At 38.7% G+C, this 26669-nt stretch overlaps 1 protein-coding gene, 1 long non-coding RNA gene and 1 pseudogene across 16 annotated transcripts in view; 1 reads left to right on the top strand and 2 right to left on the bottom strand.

Moving 5' to 3' along the window:
* Positions 1-26669, bottom strand: part of BEND6 (BEN domain containing 6) — a 55905-nt gene that overhangs the window by 4170 nt on the left and 25066 nt on the right. For 2 of the 12 annotated variants that reach the window (XM_070245737.1, XM_001499638.5), the window contains exons 2-6: positions 25812-25963; positions 19964-20141; positions 5272-5492; positions 3472-3664; positions 2430-2566 (exon numbers count right to left, since the gene is read on the bottom strand). In XM_070245737.1, the coding sequence (XP_070101838.1) occupies positions 2439-2566; positions 3472-3664; positions 5272-5492; positions 19964-20141; positions 25812-25931 (840 nt within the window). In that variant the 5' untranslated portion in view covers positions 25932-25963 and the 3' untranslated portion in view covers positions 2430-2438. Of the gene's footprint in view, positions 1-2429; positions 2567-3471; positions 3665-5271; positions 5493-6089; positions 6154-6536; positions 6692-19163; positions 19319-19963; positions 20142-25811; positions 26032-26669 lie in introns of those variants that run through there. The other 10 variants (XM_023624313.2, XM_014734514.3, XR_011430073.1 and 7 more) reach the window with 9 other exon arrangements.
* The window catches only part of LOC106782269 (uncharacterized), a 114041-nt gene that overhangs the window by 64083 nt on the left and 23289 nt on the right, over positions 1-26669 (top strand). Inside the window, exons 3-7 of one of the 4 annotated variants that reach the window (XR_011430080.1) lie at positions 6146-6251; positions 11985-12037; positions 16353-16425; positions 18466-18716; positions 19891-21876. This is a non-coding gene — a long non-coding RNA (uncharacterized lncRNA). Of the gene's footprint in view, positions 1-6145; positions 6252-11984; positions 12038-16352; positions 16426-18465; positions 18717-19890; positions 21877-24333; positions 24534-26669 lie in introns of those variants that run through there. The other 3 variants (XR_011430078.1, XR_011430077.1, XR_011430079.1) reach the window with 3 other exon arrangements.
* Positions 24741-25213, bottom strand: LOC138919682 (large ribosomal subunit protein eL34-like; annotated as a pseudogene).

Below are 26669 nucleotides of genomic sequence, written 5' to 3'. Positions count from 1 at the left end.
AGGATTCTGTAATTCTTATAAATAAAACTTTCTTTGGCTAGTATAAGAAAAAAGCAAAATATGGAGAAAGGTCAGAAAGATTGGCAACATGGCACTCCTGGCAAAGTGCAAGCTGCAGGCAACCTGAGGGCAGTCACAGCAGTGAGAGACGATAGGTGAGAAAGGGGGAAGGATGGAATTGAGCGCTTATCCTTACAGAAATGAGTCTTGGCTGGGAAATGATTGTCCTGTCAAATCCAACCCACTAGGGGCAACCTTGAGTTTAGTACTGGGTGGAAGGCACAGTCAGCCACAGGGCCCTTGGGTGGGGGTGGCTAGGCTTCCCGGATGTATAGGAATTCGTAGGCGTCTCCATGATTTTGCAGTACATATTGCCTTGCTAATAGTAATGCGAGGAAAGTTATTTTTCCAAAGAATACTCTCGCGGGCGGAGTGAGGAAGGGGTATGGTTTGCCTGAGTAAGTGTAGTCATCTTAGGCTCCTGTTAAACGACCAAGAAGAGAAAAGTGGAGCAGCATTCCACTAGGTGGCGCTGTATCTGACTAATTCATCAAGCATGGCTAAATCCGGTTTTATGTGACCCTGTCTTTCCCAGCATATTTTCTCAGTCCTTTTGAAATAATCTGCATTTAGCCATACTTCAAATGAAAAATACCTGCCAATTAAATTTTTTTTCCATTCTAGTGTTAATCTCTACTTCTGATTCAAAATATATTTCTATTCAGTGCAACTTGGCAACAAAGCAAAGCTCAGGCCCAGAAGGCAGCAGAACAGATTGGATTCATAGCAAAAGATTTGTTCCTTTTTTCAATTTTAATTAATGCCATAGCCAGGTGATTTAATAACACTACTACTGGCAAGTACATGCAAAACTGATATAAAAACCTCTTACTTTAATATCTTCAACACTCTGCTGACTGATATGGCCAAAGATGAGTTTTGTGCCTACCCCTGGCAGTATGAGATATTAAAAAGGCAGGAGTTAGGGTATTAAAATGATTTTCAGAGCTCTGACATACAATAATGTGCTCCCAAAGACAGCCCTATGACTTGGAGGGCTGGATTCCTGGCATTTAGGAAGGGACCTTGGCCATCCTACACCAGGATAACTGGGTAACCTCATGTCAAAATGACAAGTTCTAAGGGCTCATTTAAGCAAAATTTTCTCCCAAGCGGGAAGATGTGAGATTCACAACCTACTGAAATTTTTAATCACTTTAATCACAAAAATCCTTATCTTTTATAAAAATCTTCGAGTCAGTCTACCAGCATGTATGAGCTAAGGCAAATAATCCCCTTGCAGTTGTTATAAGTTGTTGGGTTTTTTTAGGGAAGAGAGACTATTGTTGCCTCTCACTGACCTAGCCTTAGTTGTACAGCAACATAGTAAGGAACCCTCAAGGAGGATGGGGTCATAGTCAGCAATGGGTGGGGCAATCACTGCATTCACGCAGTTCCACATCCATTTAAAACACGGTCAGAAGAAAGAGAGAAGTAAAGTGGTCTCAGAGGTGGCTAGAGTTAGGCACAGAGCAGGCAAAGTGGAAGTCAAAGATAAAAGTAAAGAAAGTGGGGGAGAAACCTGCCCTTATGTGTTTACCATATACCTCTTATCAATTTAAAATATTAATAACACCAATAATGCATATTTTTCACATATTTTGCATCAAAATAATGGAGAAGAAGGGTGGGCACAGGTGAAATGGCCAGAACATTGGGTTGCTAAAGCACGCACAAAATTCCACTGCACAATTCTGCCCAGGGAGGCCCTGACTGTCCAGTGATTTCCTTCAGAACTCACTAAAAACAAAGAATTCCCCTTCTTAGTACAATGGAAACATCTTGGTAAAAATCCTTATCAAACAAAGCAAACTATAACAGCTGATTTAAAGACTTAAAGACAGTGAGAAGCAGAATGGAGGATGGTGGAGGAGACCCTCAATACCTCCAGCCAGCACTTAGCATACAGGTCAAAGCCGTTTAGAGTTGTAAGTTCAGTCCCATTGACGCACCTCAGAGATTTCCCAAGGGTCTGCATCTCCCTTGTTCTAGAGAAACACTTGTAAATTGTCCTGTGTCCCTCCTTTGGCTCCTTTCTACCTCCACCCACAAGTTAACTAATGTTCTATAAAGAAAAAAAGTTCCTCTGGAAAACACTACATCCTGTAACCCCTCCCGAGAGACTTCTTTTGTGCTTGGTTATCAAAATATCTGAGAGGTTCTGGGAAAGGAAAATCTGTGCAAATGAACTCAGTATTTCCCAAATTTACATCCCCTTCCGGTCCCACTGTCACCCTCAGGAACACCTATTAGCATTTCATAGGACATTAGTAGTCTCTCGCAGAGTGTTCAGAAAATGCTATTCCAAGGATAGAAGTATTACATCTCCTTGCCACCTTGAAAGGATTGTGAAGATTTAAAGGACTTACCAAAAGGATCTACTTAATATCCTGAGAGTTCAGATTTTTGCTTAAATTTGGCTTCTTGGTACAGTTGTTCAGCTTTTGCCCTATCATTCTTCTAATTGAAACATCATCTGTGTTGGGAAATAATTGCTTTGTGACTCCTGTAAAAACAACAATAACACATGAAACATTTTATGAGGCCTCTGCATCTGAAGGTATGAACTGAGATAAAGCGTCAAACAATCTACATTATAATTTTGTCTCCATTTTGCAAGAGCAGCCCAAACACCCATGATATATTTACATTGATGAATATATAGGTAGATTTTTCAAAGCAAAGCTAGAGATAATGAAGATCTATATTATAAGCCGAGAGCGTACATATTTGTCTTTCTGTGGTACCACTCAGCTTGAACCTTGCTACTTGCTCTGAACTCTTCTTGCTCTTTGGAGCAAGTCCCCTTGCTCCAAAATGTTAGGAATTTATTTTTATCCATTCTCAACATCAGTCAAAAAATCTAGATTTGGATTGACCCTTTTCCAACTAAGGAAATGACATACTACTGACATAGAGAGAGCTGAGATTCAGGGACTCTCTAAATTTGCTGGATATTTGCAAAAAATAAAAATTATTTTATTATCTAGATTATTATATTTAAGGAGATTCATTAACTTAAAAACCATAAATAGGATGCTCAAATTAACCTCTCTTTTTCTAGAATAAAAGATAAGGGATATAAGCAAGATAAGAAAGAGAAAATAAGATATAAACTCTTTCTGAAATTTTGTTTCAAAGGATTTTCAAAATTTACTTTTCTACAGCTATGAATTCAAACTTTTCAGTGATGTAAAATTTGGTTTTATTTTAACAACCACTTTTAATGTAGAGTTTTTCTACAAAATTTTCCATATTTAATAAGAGGTTTGTACCTCATATTTAATAAGAGATTTCTCTTTCACTGGAAAGTAATCTTGAAAAAAATAAAGATGGTGAAAGGATAACTTAACCTTGAAGGGTAAAATAATTTCAAATTCATGTGACGATATAACGCAATCATGTTCGCACCTATGATTTCTTGAACTTCATTCTGATTCATAGCTGGTTTGACGGCTTTGTCCCTTGAAGTAGAGGATTTTGCCCCCGTCAGGCTGTGGGTGGCCATGTATTCATTTGTGTAAAGCACTTGCATTAAATCATTGATAAACTTCTGAGGCTTGCTCTTGTTACAACGGGCTATCTGCCATTTTTCAATCTTGAACTAAAAAAAAAAAAAATTGAAATTAGAAAAAGAAAAGTACTATCTGGAGAAATATATTACTAATTGAGTGAAGACATATCAGAAAACAAAACCAAAATTTTTTAAGGGGATGTATTATACTTTTGATATATATTTTACATATCAGAGGTTAGAGTCAACTATTATCTTTGAGATAATTCCTAATATTTGTGAGGTATTCCAGAGTATATACAAATTCTTGTCATGAAGTCTGGATTTGGTGCTTTAAGGATTAGTTCCATCCTCAATGCTTCCTGCTCAGTGTGGAGGTAGAATCATGGCTCTCTGAAAATTCCACATCCTCATGCCTGGAACGTGTGAATATGTTACCTTCTATGGCAAAAACAACCATGTAGGTGTGGTTAAGAGTTAAGTAACTGAGATGGGGTGAGTGTCTTGGATTATCCAGGTGGGCCCCATCTAATCACAGAAGCCCTTACATGTAGAAGAGGCAGGCAGAGGAGTGCGTCAGAGAAAGGACACAAGGAGGAGGACAGATTCCAAGAGGGAGCGGCACTTTGCCTGACACAGCTGGCTTTGAAGATGGCAGAAGTGGGCCACAAACCAAGGAATGCAGTTGCCTTGAGAAGCAGGAATGGCCTTCAGTTTACAATCAGCAAGAAAACAGGGAATTCAGGGGCTGGCCCCGTGGCCGAGTGGTTGGGTTCGCGCGCTCCGCTGCAGGCGGCCCAGTGTTTCGTTGGTTCGAATCCTGGGCGCGGACATGACACTGCTCATCAAACCACGCTGAGGCAGCGTCCCACATGCCACAACTAGAAGGACCCACAACGAAGAATATACAACTATGTACTGGGGGGCTTTGGGGAGAAAAAGGAAAAATAAAATCTTTAAAAAAAAAAGAAAAAAGAAAACAGGGAATTCAGTTCTACGACCACAAGAAATTGAATTCCACAACAACCCAAATGAGGAGGAAACTGTTTCTTCCAGAAAGCCTCCAGGAAGGAGGGCACCTGCCGACACGTTTGTTTCACCACAGTTCTGACCCACAGAACTCTGAGATAGTAAACCTGTATTATGTTAAGTCACTAAGTTTGTGCTAATCTGTTACACAGCAAAAGGGAACAGATACACTGAGATTCAAATATTCTGAATGTTAGATTGTTAGTATTTAATTATTGCTCTTGAAGGCATATTTTCCGAGGCTGATACCTGATTCTAACAAAACTCTTGTCTTTTTAGCTTCTGTTTCCTGATTAAGAGAAATTGGGAAAGTAGAAAAAGAATCGTGTTCAGCCAGCACACAGGGGCTGAAATTTACTTTCTCTCAGTGATATAATTTTATAACCTTTAATGCATAGTTATCTTTCTGTCACTGGTTGAAGAATTTTCTAGCTTAATAACTTCATCATTGTCCACAATTTGACTTTAGTTTTCTAAACTGGATATTTGTTTTACAAATATTAGGTTTATTGTGAAAAAAAATATTGTTTTAGGCAATTGGAATGTTATGGTTGTGACCTAAAGTTTCCTAAAGTTATCTGATAAAACAATGATCATCTTGTACTCTTATTTTAATTTTTGTATTTAACTCTATCTGAGAGAAAGATAGGGCAAGTATTTCAACTGACCTGTTTCTCATCGATGTGATGCTCTTCCTCAGCTTTCAAGGAAATTGGCGAACTGGAGTTAGAATTAGAATTACTGCACGTTGAGGCAAAGGAATCTGGTGAGGAGTTGTTTGTGGCTCTCCAGAGGGTGGACGCAGACGTTGACATGGTTCCTCCACCTTTAAGCAGGGCCTCCGCCATGCCAACCAATTCCTCAAACTGGGTGACTGCCTGGGGTAACACTAAAATGGCAAGAAAAAGTAACACTTTACAAATACTTTTGATAACAAGCGCATACATACGTCTTTTTAATTGTGTGTATACGCATGGAAATATGTGGAACAAATTGCTAACATTTGCTACCTTTGGAAAATAAACATGGTAAGAAGAGCGGTTGGAACATATTTACTTTTTATTATTAAATAATCGCTTAATAATAATAAAACAATTTAAAAACATTTGGTTATTGTATTTAAATGGGTATGCATTACTTTGTAACTAAAATGAATGTTTTAAAAAGTTGCTTCTTTTTTCTAATTGCTAATAGTATTATTTGAAAGCGTTTAATCTCTTGTTTGGAGACATTACTGATTCCAGGATCAATCACCTTCCAGACACTCACATTAGGCCAGTTTAAGCGACAAGATAAAATAAACCATTTCTCACAGGTTAACATAAATTTTCTATGACCTTTGTGTGTGGTTTGCCAGGGAGTCAAATTCCATTGAATTAATAAAAATTCATTGCCACAATTCAAACCTATGTTCTCACATATTAAAGATGAATTTTGGTAATCAGCCAAATGTTCTCTTGGTTCCTTTTTCTTAATGGAAACTTACACAGTCAAAGGTTTCATGCCTCCATGTAAAATGGTCTTCTCTGTTGTTATATCTAGTTTGTTTCCTGAGGACAAATAACATTTTGTTGGAGTTGGAAGACACCTTGGACCCTGTCTAATTCAACTCCTCACTCTACAGTTGAAGGGACTCTTTGCTGGAGAGGTAAAAAGACTCTGAAACTTTTTTTGTACTTTTCTTAGGCATATTATTAAGCTATTATCTTTAGAATAATATTTCATTTGAGAGCTGAAAATCAGGAATATTGATGACACGTCTAAATCAATACATCTGGTACTATATTAATAGAAAAATAGGAAAATCTACTAAAGAAGAAAATCTTATTTTATATTCTTTCAATTAATATTTACTAAGCACCTCTCGTTGCCAGACACTCATTCAATCAGCAATTATTTATTGAGCATTTAATAATAGTAAACATTTATCTACCTTTTACTCTGTGTCAGGCACTATTCTGAGCACTTTACTGATGACCATTCATTTAATCCTCCCTGCACTCGCTGAGATAGGTTTGATCATCGTCCCCAATTTACAGATGAGGATGGTTAGGCAGTGAGAGGTTAAATAACCTGTTCAGGGTCAACCTAGTCAGTGAAAAGAAGAGTTCAGATTCAAATTCAGACTCTGCCAATTCTCTGCTATAAACTACTATGTTATACAGACTCTCAGCATTTGCCACCCACCATGTTAGGTGCTAGGAATGAGATGGGGAGCAAAACGAGATGTGATCCAAGCCCTTTGGAACTGGGAGGGGTGGGGGGCATTATTTACATAACCATGTCATGTAGCAAGAATTTGATCTGCTCAAAGAGGGGTTGCCTCCCACCCCTATCCCTGACCCCTCCAGTTCCTGGAAAGTAACCTCTAAACCCTTGGAATTTCCCAAGTGAAAGGAGGAGTGTCTTTGTTATTCATGGTGAGCCCCTCAGACCACTCCTGATAGTTTATGCTAAGGAGTTTCTCAGAGTAGGAACAATCATACCCAGCAGTCTTAAGATAGAAGCTGGCCACAGCCAGAAAGCCAGAAAGATTTGGAAATTGACTTCAACCACACAGACAATCAACAAATCAATCATGCCTATGTAATGAACCCTCAATAAAAACTTTGGACACTGGTGCTCAGGTGAGCTTCCTGGATGGACAATACTCGGTGCATACTGTAACACATAAATGCTAGGGGGGTAAGGCATCCGGAGGACAACAGAAGCTTCATATTTGGGAACTGCCCAGACTCTGCCCTATGTATCTCTCCAACTTTGGCTGGTTCTAATTTGTATTCTTTCCTTGTAATAAATGTAACCATGAGTATAAGAGGTTTCAAAGACTTGTGAGTTTCTCTAGCAGTATTGAGGCTTAGGGTGGTTTTGGAAAACCCCTGAACTGGCAGTTGGAGCCAGAAGTCTTGGGGAGACTCCGCAGTCTAGAGGACAGTGCCCTAAACCTTGCAGTGGGGCTACCTCAAGGGACATGCGAAGAAATGAAAAATTACGATTGTTAAGTGCCACAAAGGAGAGGCTGGAGGGGAAGGGGGCACAGAGGGCTTCTCTGGGGAGGTCAAGATTGATCTGAGAGCTGAAGGCTGAGCAGGAACTAAACAGCTGGAGGGAATGAGGAGGTCATCACAGGCATAGGAAACACAAGTTCTGTATTTGAGGAATTGCAAGAAGGCCAAAGCTAGGATGTAAAGAGAAAAAGAGAGTTTGTATAAAGTGAGGTATCAAGAATATTTACTGTTTTTTCTAATACTGAAAGTTATACATGTTCACTGGAATATATCCTTCTTGTTATTTCTATCTGTGTATCTTATCTATATTTGTGTATTTTCTTTTACATTTTTAGGACCATACTATATACATAGCATTGTATCATGGTTCTTTTTTTCCAGTTAAGACTGTAAACTGAGTATTTTGTCTATTTTATTAAATCTTCTTGGAAAATGTGATCTTTTGAGGTCTGATTTACATAGTCAAAGGCTAGATCTTATATGAAGTCTGAGCAGAAATTAAGTAGGTAAGGGACATGAGTTTGACAAAAGGAATCCCCACTTAACACACACCCATCAAGATATAGAACATTTCCAGGGCCGGCCTGGTGGCACAGTAGTTAAGTTCGCACGTTCCAGTTAGGTGGCCCAGGGATTGCTGGTTTGGATCCCGGGTGCGGACTTACACACTGCTTGTCAAGCCATTCTGTGGCAGGTGTCCCACATATAAAACAGAGGAAGATGGGCACAGATGTTAGCTCAGGGCCAGTCTTCCTCAGCAAAAAGAGAAGGATTGGTGGCAGACGTTGGGTCAGGGTTAATCTTCCTCAAAAAAAAAAAAAAAGAAGAAGATATAGAACTTTTCCATCCTCCCAGAAAGTTGCCTCATGTTCCTACTAAATCAATCCCTGGATTTATCTCAGAGGCAACCACTAATCTGACTTCTTTAGCCAGAGATGTTTGACCTGTTCTAGAATTCCATTTAAATGGACTCAAACAGTATATTCTCCTTTTTTTGGTCTGATTTTTTTTTTTTGCTCTGCATAATGTTTTGAGATTCATTTATGTTGATGTGTGTATCAGTTACCCATTCCTTTTTGTTGATGAATAATATTTCATTATATGGATACTCCACAATTACAGTATCCATTTACCTGTTGATGGGGTATCTTCCACCTGAAAGCATGACTTTAATGGTTCCCTAATAGTCCAAGGTATTGATGTTCTATAATTTATTTGAATGTTCCTTTTTTCCCTTTTGGAATTTAGGTTGCTTCCAGTTTTTATTACAAACAAAACTCTTATGAACTGCCTAGGACATATCTGTTCATATGCATCTCTGATCATGTCAATGCTGTAAATTCCTGAAAGCATAATAATAGGTTCAAAGGTATAAATGTTTTCAAGACTCAATTAATATTGCTGAGAATTCTTCTCTAGAAAGATTCTTCCAACTTAACATGCCCACTGGCAATGTAAGAAGTCAGTCATTTCACTGCACCGTCAACAATAGGTGTTAATCATTAACACAGATCTTCACTACTTTGATAGGTTAAAATCTTAGTGCAATTTAAATTGCAATTATTTGATTATTGTCAAGTTAAATATATATCTATTGACTATTTGAACTTCTTTCATGAATTATCCATTAGAACATGGAATATTAGTACTTTTTCTGTTTTATAATAAATGGTTTTTGTAAAGTGCTTATTAGAGTGCCTAGTGCATTATATGCACAATGTGTTACCTATTATTATTAACTCCCTTATATACTAAGCATTTTAATCTTGTATTTGTCGTAAGTTGTATTTTTCTTAGAGTATCTTTTAATTTTATGATACTTTTAAAGCATACACACATTTTTAGTTTTTATTTTAAAGTGGCAGTCTTTTCTTTAGTATATTACTCATTTTTTCTATGTTTAGAATGTCATTAACCATTCAGATCAGCTAAATATTCACTCATATATTTTGTATGGTTTAAACATCTTTTTATGAGTAACCTTTTTTCCTGCCTGGATATATGTTTTCTAACTTTTAATGGAAAATCTTAAACACAAACAAAAATAGTAAACTTCCATATACCCTATCCCCCAGTTTCAACTCACGATCAATCTTTTTTTTTTTTTTTGGCTGAGGAAGATTTGCCCTGAGCTAACATCTGTTGCCAATCTTCCTCTTTCTTTTGCTTGAAGACAATTCGCCCTGAGCTAACATCTGTGCCAGTCCTCCTCTGTTTTGTATGTAGTCACCACCACAGCATGGCCACTGACAAGTGGTAGAGGTTGTGCCCAGGAACCGAACCCTGGGTGGCCAAAGCAGAGCAGGCCAAACTTAACTTCTAGGCCACGAGGCTGGCCCCATCTCATGGCAAATCTTGTTCCACCAATATCCCCACCCACTTTCTTCCTACCCCCAAGACTACTTCAAGCAAATCACAGGAATCATCTCATTTAGTCTGTAAATATTTCTTATGTGTCTCTAAAAGTAAGACATTTAAAAAATATAACCATAACACCATTGTCATAGCCAGAAATACCTAACAATAGTTCTTTAATGTCGTTAAAAATAAAACCTAGTAAATGTTCAAATTTCTGATTGTCTCATTGCTGTTATTTTTGTTTGTTTGAATCAGGATCCAAATGCGGTCCATACATTAGAATTGGTTGCTGTCTCTTTCACACAAGCTCTAGGCTTCCTCTCCCTCTCCTCGTTTTTTCCTTGCAATGTGCTAGTTGAAGAAACTGAGTCGTTTGCCCTGCAGGATCTTCCATAGCCTGGATTTTGCTGACTGCATCCCTAAAGTGATGCTTAACAGATTCTTCTGTTCCCTGTATTTGCTGTAAATTGGCAGTTAGAGCTAAAGGCTTGATCAGATTTAGGTCATGTTTTAACATCCATCAGGTGGCATTTAATGCATAGTTAGCTTTTTCTGTGATATTAGTGGTCACTGATGATCATGCTTAGATTCAACATATCATAATGGATTGCAAATGGTGATATTTTAATTATTTTCTTCTTCATTTATTAGGTAGAATTCTTCTACAAAGGAAAACTTCCTCTCGTTAACTATAGGGTTACTATGAGTTTCATTTCATCTAAGAATGGCAGGATAAACACATGATTTTTTGGTTTGTATTTGCCAGTTTTCAAAATAATGAGTTGGTTCTTTCAGATGGCCATTAAGTTTTTTCTTTTTTGAATACCATTATGAACTCATGCGTTTAAATATGTATGATAGGGGCTGGCTCCGTGGCTGAGTGGTTAAGTTCGCACGCTCCGCTGCGGCGGCCCGGGGTTCGGATCCTGGACGAAGACATGGCACCGCTCCTCAGGCCACATTGAGGTGGTGTCCCACATCCCACAACTAGAAGGACCTGCAACTAACATATACAACTGTGTACAGGGGGGGTTTGGGGAAATAAAGCAGGAGAAAAAAAAAAAAGATTGGTGGCAGTTGTTAGCCCAGGTGCCAATCTTTAAAAAAAAAAGGAAGATTGGCAACAAGTTGTTAGCCCAGGTGCTAATCTTTAAAAAAAAAAAAAAGTATGATAATCTATTGCAGTTATCATTCTTATTGATGCTCAAATTGGCCCATCTTTGCCCAGTGGGAACCTCTTCTAGTTGACATGTCCATATAGTCTTTGATAACTTCCTTGCTTTCTGGTAAGACAAGATTTTCATCTATATTTCCTGTTCAAGCCTCCTGAGAAGGCTCACCTTGCACATTTTCTATGCAAATTCTGGAATCAGCCATTTCTGCAAGGAACCCTAGCTCCTTTCAGTGGGAAATAGTCTTACAAGACCATATCCAGGAGCTAGGAGTGCTCTTTGCTATTGGGTTCTTGTTTCTAGGCCTATTCAGTGAACAGTATTAGAAAATATATATTATAAATTTTTAAAGATAAAATTCATCATACATTTAAGCCAGTACTTCCCATTCAAATTCAGAACATGGAGTTTTTATTTAAACTGTATCATTATGTTTGTAGTGTGCCACATGGGGTGAAATGAGAACCTCACATGAACATTCCTCCCCTGGAATATCAGTTTTCTCAGTGCCATTTGTTGAATAATTCATGTTTTTCCTGATTGACTTGCAGGACTTGCTACCCAAATTGCCAGGTCCATTGCAAAGTGAAAATGCAGGACTCTTGTTCAAAACTTCTTAAGAATTTTAATATGATGACAGCAGAGCCTTTAACCAGTATGTGGGGCCTTTTCTAGGAGCAGGGCCCTGTGTGACTGTGCAGGTCACACACCCGTGAAGTTGGCCCTGGTGACTTGTGACAGTGACACCATAATAGCAACTACTTATATTGCACTTGCTATTGCCAGGCTGTTCTGAATGCTTTACATGTCACCCAGCTAAGTACTTTTATTATTTCCTTTTAGAGATGAGGAAATTGAGGCACAGATTGGTTAAACAACGTGCACAAGGTTACACAGTGAGTAGGTGGCAGAGCTGGGGTTTGAACCGTGGTTCGGCCTCTCTCAATCCATTCTCCTTACCTCTCCACCCTAGTCCCTCTAGGGTGGTTTCCTGATCGTACGTGAGATTCCGTTTTGGGGATATGCATTTTGTTCCACTGATCTGCTGATTCATGCACTAGCAAGTTGCCTTTAATGGAAATTTATGTGATTTAGTGTTGACACGTTATGACTGCATATTTTTTTCCCAGAATGTTTTAATTGATTTTACCTATTTATTCTTTCAGGTTAATTTTAGAACAGTTATTGTCAAATTACCAAAACAAACCAAAACAAAACAATCATTGGTATTTGATTGCGATTCTATTCAAACAATTCATTGTTTTGGGATAAATTGGCATCTTCTCTTCTCATCTATGTATGTGACATGTCTCTCCATTTATTTAGGTTTATGTATTTCTCCATTGAGAAATTTCTCCATTGACTTTTTAAATTTTTCTTCATAGATCCCACACATTTCTTGTTAGGGTAATTAGTAGATATTTTATAGTTGTTTGTAATTAATGTGAGTATATTCTTTTTTCCTTCTTTTAGGAATATAACCAGCAATTTCTGATCTATAAGGAAATTGATTTTTAAAAAATGGTAGCGGGGCTGGCTCTGTGGCCGAGTGGTTAAGTTTGTGTTCTGCTGCGGCGGCCCAGGGTTCGGATCCTGGGCGCGGACATGGCACTGCTTGTCAGGCCATGTTGAGGCGGCGGCCCACATCCCACAACTAGAAGGACCTGCAACTAAGATATACAGCTATGTACCGGGGGGGTTGGGGAAATAAAGCATAAAAAAAAAAAAAAGATTGGCAACAGTTGTTAGCCCAGGTGACAATCTTTAAAAAAAAAAAAAAAGGTAGCTACTAGATTTTGGACACCTTTTATGTACCAGGTATTTATTTTTTAAATTTTTTTTAAATTTAAAGATCGGCACCTGAGCTAACATCTGTTGCCAATCTTCTTTTTTTTCCCTTCCTCTCCCAAAGCCCCCCAGTACATGGTTGTATATTCTGGTTGCAGATCCCTCTAGTTCTGCGATGTGGGATGCTGCCTCAGTATGGCTTGATGAGCGGTGCCAGGTCTACACCCAGGATCTGAACTGGCAAAACCCCGGGCCGCCAAAGTGGAGGGCACGAACTTAACCACTCAGCCTTGGGGCCGGCCCCTGCATTTATTATTTTTTAAATAAAATAAGGCTTATAATGAAAAACAGTAGTCCTCTGCTCTATCGCTCACCACCCAGGCCATCAATTCCAGTCCATTTACCTGTTTCTTCATAGTCTTAATAATATGCATATATAGCTATTTCTTGATTTTTTTCCACATTCATATAGTTATTTATTGACTTCCAACTCTGTAATATGACAATGTAGCTCTCTTTCAACTTCTTCCCAAGCCACAAAGAAACACACACACGTAGTAGCCACATGCAAACATATGCATACATTACATGTGCTGTTCTCCTTTTCCATCATTTTAGTATAGTGGTAGCACAATTGTTAGTTCAATAAATATCGTACTTACATTATTACAGTGATGACAATTCCTTTCCTTTAAAACATGATTTTTTCCCCCTAGATTTAATAATGATTTCATTTTTTTAGTTTGCTTATTATTATTATTATTTTACTGTTTCTCTCACACATCTCTAAACTTCCTACCAGAGGTGTAAAATCTCCTTTCAGTATGTTTGGATACATCAATATCATCTATCAATTTCATATTTTTCTTGGAGATATCTCTTCTGGAACCTTCTGTACACCTCCACAATCTGGACTAGCTGCTTCTAGGCCATTGTATACTTGTCATTCTGGAGCTTCCCTTCACTATCATTCTGTGGCTCCTCCTTGTCTCTCTCCTGAATTGGACTAACTGTTTCCTGGATACCTGTCTTTCTCTTTCCAGATTTACTCTCTCATTTTGGAGGAGCTCATCCTCCATTAGCTTTTGAAAAAGAAAGCATGAAAAGTAGATTACTGAGAATTTGTAAGTGTGAAAATATTATTCTACCCTCACACTTGGTTGATAATTTCACTGGGTATAGAAGTTGAGGTTTAAATTATTTCCCTTCAGAATTTTGAAGGCATTGCTTAATTATCTTGGAGCTTTCAGTGTTCCTGGTGAAAAGCCCAGTGCCATTCTGATTCCCAGTCCTTAGCATGTGACATGCTTGTTCTCTCTGAAAGCATGTGGATCTTCCCTTTACTTCTGGTGTTCTGAAATTTCAGTGTTATGCCTTGGACAAGTCTTTTTGCCTTTGCTGGTATCCTATAATCTAGAAATTTGTGTTCTAGAAATTTATTGTATTTTTTTGTTATTATTGTAACTTCTCCCTCTTGTCTCTTCTCACTTTTAGGACCTCTTGTCTTTGGCTGTTCAACCTCCTAGACTAATTCTCTCTTTTTCCTAATCTTTTCTATTTTACTTTTCTTTGTCTTGTTGTTCCAGTATGTACAAGATTTTCTTAACTTTAACTTCCAGACATTTTATTGAATTTCTAGGTTTGCCCCCCACCTCATTCTTTGACTATTCCTTTCTTAAACTACCCTGTCCTTGTTTTGTGGAGCTTTCTTCTCCTCCCTGCATTGTCTCTGTTTCCTTTGACCTTATTTTTCTCTTTGTTTGTCTTGATCTCTGTGTTCCATGTTAAAGGATTCCCTCAAATGATCACCCCTTCCCTCAGCTGTGCCCAGCATCCCTGAGTTCATAGCTCTCCTGAGAGAAAACCTCCACCTTCTGCTGTGGTGAAGAGTGGGAGTTGAAGGCTACATGGGAAGAATGTGTGGCGTTGTGGCCCAAAAGGGTCTGTATGTAGGTTTTTCAATGACTCCTCCAGTTTTCTCCCTTTCACGGGTACAGTTCCTAAACCTTTTGTAGTTCTCTGGTGTGATTTGGCTTAGGTCTTTTTAATTTCTTTGCCTCTATCTGCTCCCCCCCCCCATCATAGACACTGAGCTTTCGGATTTCTCCATATTTAATCAGTCACCACTCATCAATCTGCCTTTCAGCTTCTAAAATTTTATTGACCTCTTCATCTCCTGTGGTCTTCTCTTGTGCTTTTAGGCATTTTAAGCTTATTTTTTGTGGGGTTTCAAGAAAGGAGGGAGATTCACACATATTTAACTTAAGCTTTCTGCCATATTTAAGTGAACCTGGGCAAAATTTAATTGATTTTTGATTCTTTACTAAAATCTCATTAGTCAAGAGTTTTCAATTGATGCTTTGTTTTTCTTAGGTACACATTTGTTCTCTATAAATAATTACAATTTAATACCCTTCTATACAATAGATAGATCACCTTTTTCCTTTTACATCTTATTGTGCTGTTCAGTTGTGGCCCACAAGATATGTTTCAAATGCTTAACACATACACAAATAGCACACACACCTTTGCCATTCTGAATGTCTAGAATGGCATAAATATTCTGCCATTTTTCTTAGCTAGTAGGCTTTGTAAACAGAGAAACAGCCCTGATTTTTAGTTCAAAGAGTTACAGGAACATTACTGAGCACTCTTCTCTCGGACTTCTTTCTTATTTGGATTATATGTGAAACTTCACCTCTCTGGTATCTTCCTAGTTGCTAACTGTAGCTTCACAAGGAGACTTACCATGGCCATGCTATTTAAAATTGTAAAACACCCCCTCTCCCTCACATCCCAATCCTCCCCTGTTTTTTCCCTAGCACTTATCATCAGCTACCATATTAGATAATTTGCTTATTATTTTTCATGATTTTTCACTGTATAGTCCCACTAGAATGGATATTCCATGAGAGCAAGGATCTTTGTCTGCTTTGTTCACTGGATTTTCCTAGGTACTTAGAACAGTGCCTGACATATAGTAGGACTTTATAAATATTTACTGAGTGAATAATGCATGCATGAATACTGCAGCTGCAGTTGGCAGTTCCTGACTTTTCCTGTTGCTTGAAGTCCAGTCAATAGCCAACTTTACTACTTGGTTTCTAGGGGTACACTGTAGTGTGTGTGTATGGAGGGGGACAGATGTACACAATATTATGTATATTAAATACATGATAGATTATCTAGAGTTGTAAGTGTCAAAGAAGAAACAAAGCAGGGGAGGAGGACAAAAAATATTGGGGGGAGAAAGGTTGAAATTTTAGATGGGGGGGGGAGGTCAGGGAAAAGATGAATTTACAGTGAGGACTTGAAGTAAGTGAGGGTGCAAACCAAGTGGTTATCTGGGGGAAGAACATTCCAGGCTGAGGGAATGGCCAGTACAAAGACACTGAAGTAAGATCATGTCTGATGTCTTCAAAGGGAAAGCAAGTGGTCGAGTGTGGCTGGATCACAGAGAACGTGGGGGAGAGCAGTAGGAAATACAGCCAGAGAGGTGAGTGGAGGGGAGGTGGCCAAATCACGTATGGACTCAATGATCATAAAGCTGACTTCGGTTTTACCCTGAGTGAAATGGAAATGCACTGAAAGGTTCTGAAGAGAGGAGGGACATGAACTGACTTTGTTTAACATTCTCATTCTTGTTGCTGTGTTGAGAATAGACTGCAGAGGAGCAACAGCAGAAGTAGTGACACCAGTTAGTGAGCCGCCATAATAATCTGGGTGAGAGAGAATGGTGACTTGGACCAGAGTGGCAACAGTGGGGGTGGTCAGAAAGATTGTATTCCAGAAATACTCTGAAGGTAAAGCCAGTAGGATTTGCCAAAGGACAGAGTGAAGGTGTAAAAGAAATACAGAAATATAAGATAGCATTATGGGTTTTGGTTTGAGAAACTGGAACAATGAAGTTAGCATTAACCAAGATGAGGAAGAAAGAGAGAAAAAGATTGAGTGAGAAGGTCAGGAATGTGGTTTAAGACATGTTAGTCTGAGATGCCTATCAGTCATGTCAAGTACAGAGTTGGACATTGAGCCTGGAGGTAAAGGGAGAAGGGCAGTCTGAAGATATAAATCTGAGAGTCATAGCTTACTGATGGACTTTAACACCATATAATTAGGTGTGATCACCTATGGAGTGAATGCAGATAGACAGGAAAGAAGTCCAAGGACTGAGCCTGGGGCATCATCAAATATTTAGAGGCTAAGATGATGAAATGAATCTTCCAAATAGACCGAGATGGAAAGATCAGCAGTGTAGGAGGAAAACTAGTGAATGTGGTGTCCTAGAAGCCAAATGGAGAAACTTTTTCTGAGGAAAGAGAGATAACCAAATGTATCAAATGCTGGTAACAAGGCCTTTAAGATAACCATTGAGAAATGACCTTTCGGGTTAGCAATATGGGATTCTATGAGTTGAACTGTGCCCCCCCAAAAAGATCTGTTGGACTCCTAACTCTCCATACCTCAGAATTTCCTTTTTTGGAAACAGAGTCTTTACAGATATAATCAAGTTAAAATGAGATCATTAGAGTAAATTCCAATCCAATATGACTGGTGTCCTTATAAAAAGAGGAAATTTGGATATAGAGAGACAAGTATACAGGGAGAACCCCATATGAAGATTGGCGTTTAGCTGCCTCAAGTCAAGGAACAACCAGAAGCTAAGAGAGAGGCCTCCTCTAGTGCCTTCAGAGGGAGCAGGGCCCTGCTGACACCTTGACTTTGGAATTCTAGGCTCCAGAACTGGGAGACAATACATTTCTGTTGTTTAAACCACTCAATCTGTGCTACTTCGTCACTGCAGCCCCAGCAAACTAATATACGGAGGTTATTGGTGATCATGAGAAGAGAAGTTACAATGGAATAATAAGGCCCTAATTGAAGTGGGATCCAGAGAGAATAAAAGGGGGAAAATTGAACACAGTGGGTAGAGTCAAGTCATTTAAGGAGTTTTCCTATAAAGGGAAGGAGAGAAATAGGGTGGAGGGTGGAAAAGCAAATGGCCTGAAAGAAGGTTTTTTTTTTAAATGGGAGAAATAATAGTATGTCTAATGCTCATGGGAATGATTCATTAGAAGAGGAAAACTTGATCTTGCAGGAGAGAGGGGGGGACAATCTCTGGAGCTATGTCCTTGATTAGGCGAAAGAGAGTGGGATCTGATGCAGAGATGGAGATATTTATTGCCTTTGGTTGGACAAGAGGATAGGTCCTTCATGAGACACAGGAGAGAATGAGTAACAGGAGTGGGGCACACAAGCACAAGTGCAGGGAGATGACAGTCTCTTCTTATCCTCCAATTCCTCAATGAAGTAGGAAGCAAAGTCGTCAACTGAGATGAGGATATGGGAGGAGGTGTGGGAAGTTGGCAGAGACAGGAGAAAATGAAATGGCAATCCAGGAGTGTGGGAGAGAAAAGAAACTGGTCATAGTAGGTGATTCTTTTCATATACTATTGAACCTGATTTGCTACTCTTTCATTTAGAATTTACTCATCTAATTTATAACAAAAATTGGCCTAATAATTTTATTTTTCAGGGTTTTTGTGTCAAGATCTGGTGTTGATAAAAACAGAGACAATAACAACTACCATTACTGAGCACCTGTCATGTACCAGGCCCTGGCTAAAGCATTTCTTCCAATTAGCGCATTTAATCCTCGTAGCACCAAGGACGTAATGGATTGCCCCCATTTAGCAGATGAGGAAATTGAAGCTGGGGCTGAGGGCACAGTAAAGTGACATGGCCAAAGGTGTACAGCTAGTAAGCAGAGTTGGGATTCAAACCAAGGTCTGTAACTTCAGAATCAATACTTTTAACCAGCAATTTATGCTAACTTTATAAACTAGCTTGTCGTCTTGCTCTAAGTTCTGGAACATATCATATAAAAATAAGGATTATCTGTTCTTTGAAAGTCGCAAAAAACTCACCAGGAAAACCATCAGTTATAAAAATGCAATATTTAAAGTGGAAAAAATAAAGAGAAAATGGCTTCTTGATAAGTGGACTCACTTCCACTCACATGTGGCTGTTTCTACTTAAAACCATGAAGCCTTCAATTTAATAAATACGCTTAAGAAAGCATGTCAGCCATTTCTCTGTCAACCTGTCTCTCCCCATGTTCTATACGTCTCCTATCATTTCTGCTTCCAAAAATATCGTGGAAATGTCCTCTTTCTTTCCATAGCCCTCGCCCTAGGCTAGGCTGCCATCACGTTAGTGTGGGTGACTGCAATACCTTTCAAGAGTGGTTCGTCTCCGCTTTCTTTCTCGTGCCACTTGTATTCACGCTGTACACAGCAGCCAGAGGGATTTATCGTCAAAGTGTTCTGCGTATTTACTGCTTTACAACAGAATGCTGCCCAGCATAGGAAATAATTGCCAATATTCAGCTGTACAAAGTAATGCATGGTGCTTAACTATAAATGGGAAACATAATTTTTGAAAAATAAACATAATATAGGATCCTACAAAAAGGCTTTATGCCGAGTGGCTTTTAATTTGCTTAGGCTGATCTTTCTCCTTTATAAGTCTTCCATGGAATGTGATTATTTTCCCAAACAACTACCCTCAACGCCAAAACTAAAATTTAATATATGGAATCTTTAATTCCTGTGGTTCTTTAATGGATCACAACAGGCCCCATTTTCTAGTGCTTTCCCTGGCAGAGGAGGATGAGATAAGCACATCATGAACACCTTAACATATTTGTTCTTACTAATCTTTTCTCTTTAGAGCCTAGCACAGTGAGTGACCTATATTAAATGCTCAATAAATATCCACTGAACATGAGTAAGTGAATACAACACTGGTATTGAGTAGGAATAATCTAAAATTCTCTAAGTGATAAACTAGAGGCTTCAATAGAGTGTTTTCGTATTAAATTATGTAATCATAGATTTTCTTAAAATGTGATTTTTGACTTTTTCTCTAAGTTGCTGATTTTCTTTTTCATTCTTGACAGCTGATTTGAAATACTTTTCACTCATCATGCATTGTCTCTTTCATCTAAAAATGTCAATTTTCTCCAAGTTTACCTTGAAGCATGACCAAAGACTGTCGAAGTCGACTGTTTTCTTTCCGGGTGTTAGTTAGCTTTTGTTTCAGGCTTTTTATTTTCGTGCACAATTCCTCCTTCGACAATTCTGCTAAAGGCTCTTCATCGTCACTGGAGCTCTCACCTGGCAGAAAGGCATTTCCAGAATACGGGTCTCTCTAAAATACAAGAAAGGCACAATAAAAGAAGCTTCAAAGCGACTTTAATGGTTTACCCCATGTTCTGTATGTTGAAGGGACTTAATCAGACCTACAAATTCTTGCTCTCCCAGGCACTTCCTGCTCCAGGAGAGGAGCTGGGTCCTAACTAGTGATCTAGCCTCAGCTTTGTCTTCCGCTACCCAGGGGAGCTCGGAATAAGGGAAGACATCAAAGTTTCATGCTCACGTCTCTTGTGAAGTGGAAATCAGGATTCTGACTTTCTGCCCAACTTCAGTGAAAAAGATAAAGTAGAAAAATAGTATAACAGAGTAGAATCAACCAGACCCCCATTCAAATCTTTGTAAGTCATTCTCACCCTCCATTTCTCCCCTAAATCCTCATTCACAGCCTCTCTATTGAGACTATGCCATGAGGCCAATTTTGGGGTTTATTGTGGGAGAGAAAGCAGAGAGAAGATTCACCTAGAACAAAGCATTCATGATTACCTTTTAATTTTAAAAATCATTTTTAAGGCCAATAGCAAGACAATAGTCTGAAAACATATGCATTTGAGATGTAAAATCCAGGCTGTGTTGAGACAGAAAAGAATTTTCTCAAATTAACAAGCTGGCCTTTGTATGTGTATATAAATCCAAATCTGGGAAATTGGAGCATAGAATAGAATTTATAAAGATCTAAACCTAGAAACCTGGAATATAAAGTTTTTGAAAATAAACCTTAGAGTAGAAGAGATAAAGTCATGACATAAAGAAAGATTCTACTATACAAGAGGGAAAAGACGTTCTGGTTCCAGGAGGAGGAGCCTGAGGAATGAGGAAGTCAGGTTCAAGTGTCTTTGCTCTTCCTGCCCCCATGTTTTGGAGTAAGGGAGATGGACCACAGGGTGGGGGGTCTATGAGAGAAACACCCAGATAAATGGGGGGCGATCCCAGAGCAGCAAAGCTCTCTCCTTGCTTCTCAGTGCATTATTAACTCCCTAAACAGGCCCCATGTCCAGCATAACGTCAGGGCAACATGGTACCTCTCTGGGCCATAACTCAGAAATGGCCAAAATTGCAGTCTAGACAAATGGACCAGAAACAGCATCCAGACCCCTCCAAGCTCATGCAAAGCAGCTAGAGAATCCAAACAGTCCCTGTGTCCTGGTCAGAAGATAGGTCAGTGCTGAGGGGACTGAGGAAACAAATAGTTTAGTACGTAGACAGAGGCCACAGGGTGTCAGAACCATACAGAAGGTGGCAGTGGGTGCAGGGTTGCAAACTTTAGCAGCCGGTGCCAATAGAACCCCCAAGGGATCTGGAAGGATGGGCAGTATGTCAACAGTAACACTACTGGACACCTAGGAACCAGGCAGGAAAGTTAGAACCTCACAAAGGACCGGCTGCCCCTCCCCAGATGCTGGGAGGCTATGGAAGACTCCTGAAACCTGGGTCACTTCCCAGAAAAAAATAGAAAGTTGGGGAGGGTAAGAATCTAGGATCCACTGAGGCTTAAATCCTGAAGTGACTGAAATTATACTAATAGCTCGAAGGGACTTTTAAGAACTAGGACACTCTAACTGTAATTCACTGTGAATGGACAAGGTTATGCCTTTTTTTTCCCCTGTCTTATCAAGAAGGGATGGAGAATTGAAAGTCAGATGAGATCAGTTATAGAAAATACAATTACATTTTTATACGATTTGTAATGTATATATTCAACCTGACTCTTTATAAATATACAAATAGATGTATCTGTGTGTACATTTCATTATTATATCTATGTGTGTATGTGACAAATATACATAATGGTCATGAAAATTACTATTATCATATGGGGGCAAGTAGCTAAAGTATTCATATTAGATATATAATCCCTAAAGAAAAAAATGATAGGTTTGATTAAATAGAAATGAAGGATTTAAAAAAAACGGAAGGATGCCTATTGAGACCATAGTTCTATGGAGAGTAATCGGAAAAAAATAGAGTGTATAGTCTAGTTCTTGCCACTTTTAACAAGTTCTACAAGACATAAATGAAATTAAGCAAAAGCTAATCCATTTGTAAGCCTCAATGGAAGACAGAGTTAATAGACAAACATCAGCTTGGGCGAAGATATTTGCAAAATCTAAAACCACAAGACTAATTTCTAAAATAGATAAGGTATTTGTGCAAATCAATAAAAATAGAACAGGAAACCCACCAGAATAGACTAAGAAACCCAACAGAAAAGATAAGAACCCAAAAGAAAAATGGACAGTGCAGAGACTGCTAGCTATCTCCAGGTGTTTGCTCTCCCATTCTTCTGCAGTAATACGTTTTAGCTGGGCAGGCAGCTGTCAGCTAAAGATTACAATTCCCAGATTCCCTTGCAGCTCAGTGTGGCTATGTGACTAAGTGTCTGCCAATAGACTATGAGTAGAAGTGATATGTACCACTACTGGATCATGACCTTAAAAGGAATGGGCGTGCCTTCTCCTGCATATATTCTCCTTTTTTCTGTTGGCAGAGAAGAAGGCACAATGGTGGGAGCAGGAGTGGTCATCTTAGACCCAGAGATAGAGGCTGTGTGTTGAGGAAGGTAGATCAACAAGATAAGAGCAATCCTGGGAGCAGCCCCATGGTCAAGCAGTTAGGCTCACGTGCTCCACTGCGGCGGCCCAGGGTTCTGCTGGTTCAGATCCTGGGCGCAGACATAGCACCACGCATCAGGCCATACTGAGGTGGCGTCCCACATAGCACAACCAGAAGGACCTACGCCTAGAATATACAACTATGTACTGGGGGCTTTGGGGAGAAGAATAAGATAAGGAAAAAAAAGAGGGATCCTCCACACTGAGGAGCTGCCATAGCAACCCTGGGTTGCTCTTGCAGTTATGTGAAAGGGAAATAAACTTCCATCTTATCTAAGCCACTGTTCTATTTAGGTCTTTTTTACAGCTTTTGCAACATTCATGATAACTAATGCAGATTTTGTCACTAGGAGCAGGATCCCCCACACCTGACATTTGTTTGGGTTACTTAGAGGACAGGCTGTGGGCAGAAGAGCACAAGGACAACATGCTGGAAAGCCACTGACTCCTGTTAGACCTTGGTGACACATTTGTTAAAACTGTCACATGGAAGGCAGACCATGTGCTTACTGAGCCTGGAAAAAGAAAGAATGTTGGTGTGTATCAGTGACTTCTTCTCGGGGCTAGCCAGATTGCAGAGATGGAAGGTTTTCTCTTTCCGTCTGCATTTAGAATGCAGCCTGCAATCTAAGTTGACTGAGCGTGCAGTAACGTTAAATCTTCAAGGTTCCAAAAAGCCAATTATGTACTTCTACATCTAAATAGCAGGAGGTAAGACTGACCTCAAGCTTTCTCAAGAGCTTCTCTTTAAGTGTTCTCTGCCAGACGCTGAGATCTAGCCCAGTGGTAAGCATCAGACTGAGTGTGTTACCCTCAAGCCTTTTGTTTCATATGGCCATTAGGTAAGTTGGGGAGAAAAGAGGCTGAGCACAGATGCCACATTAAAAAGAGGAGAGCTTTCAGGCTTCTTTGCGACCAAATAAGATTGCTGGCTGTAGTGACTTGCAATGGAACCAAATAGGAATAAATAATTTGGAAAGCTATTATGTTTTTGAGGAAAACAAATTGCTAAAGAAATCAATAGTGGCCTGCAAGAGCACATGACTATTTTACTCCTTTAAGAACCACTGGGCCCCCCAAACCTGCACCAGCAAATTGAAAGAAGATATTTTCTCCCATCAATTGCCAAAAATATGAGCTATGGATAAAAATGCTAAGTATTGCTAGGGAAGCACAAATATAGGAACCCCGGAACCCCTCCTGCAGTGCTCCTGGGCATTTAGACCAATGTGGACATTCTGGAAAGCAATCTTATAGTATTTAGGCAAAAGAACTAGCAAGAAACATATAACTTATAAGCCATAAATCACCCTCCTATGTGTTTATTCCAGGGAAATTCTCACACTGTTTCTTAAAAGGACATGCATGAGGATATTTATTTTGTCATTATTTGTAGTAGCAAGATGCTGGTGTTCATCACTGGAGGAGAGGATAAGTAAAATATGGTGCTATGTGGGAGTTAGACACAATGGATCAGATGTATAATAGCAATATAGATAGATGCTGACTGAAAAATCAGAAACAGATTGAGGTGTATATTATGATACCAACATACTACTAACTGATGTCTCCATAAAGTTTTACAGTGCAGTGTGATCTGTGAAAAGAAAAAGATTGGAAACAAGCCACATCCATCACAGGGGACTAGTTAAATAAAGAATGGTACTTGCACACAGTGGAATAATATGCAGCTGTAAAAAAGAGAAAGTTCTTGCATACTAGTGGAAAGATCGTCAAAATATGTTAAGAAAAAAGCAAAGTACAAAGGAACATATCTGGTAAGTGACTTTTCATACAAAAAGGGGATAAGAATATCTATATTTGCATTTGCTTTATTTGAACAAAGAAACAATGGAAGGATAAATAAGAAAGCAATAAGTATGGTTCCCTGTAGTAGGAGGGTGGGAGGTGGGAACAGGGTGGATGTGAGACAGGGATGAGAGTGGGACTTTTCACTGTTTGCCTTAAAAAATATATCTATCTATCTATATATCTATGTATATATCTATATAGCAGCCTTTGACTTTTTTATTATGCAAAAAAGCTTCATTTTTACATTTAGCTTTCTGATTCTGTGCTTGTGCCTTCAACACTGTCACAATGATATCTGCTCCTCAATAAGGAGCATGCTTGGTCCTGTCATGGACACGTTTAGCACACATGGAATGTGGGCACTGCTGACATGTTTTTTGTTTTAGATAACCTCATAAGAATTTTAGGTCTCAGGGATGAACTCCTTAAAGTTGGCCTGAGCACACTCCACACGCAGATTTTGGTGCTTCCCCAGCTTTCTTGGTATAAAGGTATAAAATAATTCTACTACTAGGGGTCCAAAATAGCCTAGTTTTGTTAGAGGCCATATTGTTGGCTAGCCTGCAACAGACTGCCAAATGCTGGACCATTCTGAATGCCTCTAGGCACCGTCCCCAGGAGACTAAAAAGTATTTTAAACCGTGAGAATGTACATATTATTTCAAAAATTAAATAGGAATGCATGCCCATAAAATACTACATCTGTTACAAAGACACACAAATAAAAAGATACAGAATAAACACATTGATAGGTTGTCCAAAGTGTAGGAGGAGAATGGGAGAGGGGAATTCAGATCAAAAAGGAATGAATGAATAAATAAAAATAGGAAAGAGGCCATTGACCAAACCAGTGATGAGGATGGGCCATCAACTGGAGTAAAAAGAAAAGCAAACAGAAAATCTTAAAGAGGTATTCCAATGTCTCCGGTATTTTTTGAGAGGAAAAAATATTTTCTGACAGTTTTCTCACCTTTTATTTCCCAGAATATCAAGGAAAGTTTGAACAATGGCATAATAGGCCATACTTAAATAGAAGCAGGTAAAATGTCTTTTGAGTATGTTTCTAACTCAACTTGTTCAACATTAAAAAAAGACTATGGAATTTTATTCCCTCAGTTGAATAAATAATTAAAGGGAAGAATAAATTAATAGAAGAGGGGAAAGTACTAATAAATTATGAAAGGAATTATGGAATTATGGAGGACCTAGATCATAAAATTATATCAAGGTAACAGAACACCCACCTGTCCTTTATCCATGTCACAATTTGCGTTCTCTGAGTCCATTGTCTCCGTCCTTTTCCTCTTCCCTTTTCTAAGAGCTTGGGTATCAGTAATTTCATCTGTCTGCAAGATCTTCTGCATTTTCTCAGTTAGTCACCAAAGGTTTTCTGAAACTGTAGGAGGAGGGAATGCCCATGTAGATGATGCTATTCTGGACGTAGCCTAAAAGTTAATGTTTTTCCTTATAAAACAAAAACAAACAAAAAATGGGATATACAGTGTAGTTCCAACTGTAGGTTACATAATGGCACTAACCACTCAAGTAAATCACTTTTACTAAACCTTCGTATCATTCTTTCTCCCACTGACCAACTTAGTACACATTTTCACTTGATTCAAAAAGTCTTTCAATTTCATCATCATCACAAGCGTGTCATGTTTCTAGCATGTGATATACAGTGAGTTGTCACTTATAAAATCAAATATTGTAAAATGTTTCCGTCTTCATAATTTTTTTCTTGTCAGTTATGAGAAGTCTAAAAAACAAAGTAGAAACATTATAAATTTATGCAAACAGTATTTCAGAGGACTGAAGTTATATATCTTTAGGAAAAAGACACTAATAATAGTAGATCTCATCAGGAACAAAATATTCCAAGGGAGATCAATAAGAACTGCTTAAAAGTTTCTTTTTTTCTAAAAACTCTAAAGTTTTGGGATGGAAGATTTTCCTTGGTGTAAACTTAAGAATTGTACCATAAAGAATGGAAAAAAAAAATTGAAAGGCAGTAACATTTCGTAAAAATTTTAAGGGACAATCATTTTTCAAAACCTGATAAAGCAGATGATAGTTCTTGGGTAGAATAGTGTTGAAATGAT

The sequence above is a fragment of the Equus caballus genome, chromosome 20, assembly GCF_041296265.1.
Source record: "Equus caballus isolate H_3958 breed thoroughbred chromosome 20, TB-T2T, whole genome shotgun sequence".
In the NCBI taxonomy this organism is placed as follows: domain Eukaryota; kingdom Metazoa; phylum Chordata; class Mammalia; order Perissodactyla; family Equidae; genus Equus; species Equus caballus.
Note: the sequence above shows the minus strand (reverse complement) of the source record. Positions and strands in the feature narration are given on the sequence as shown.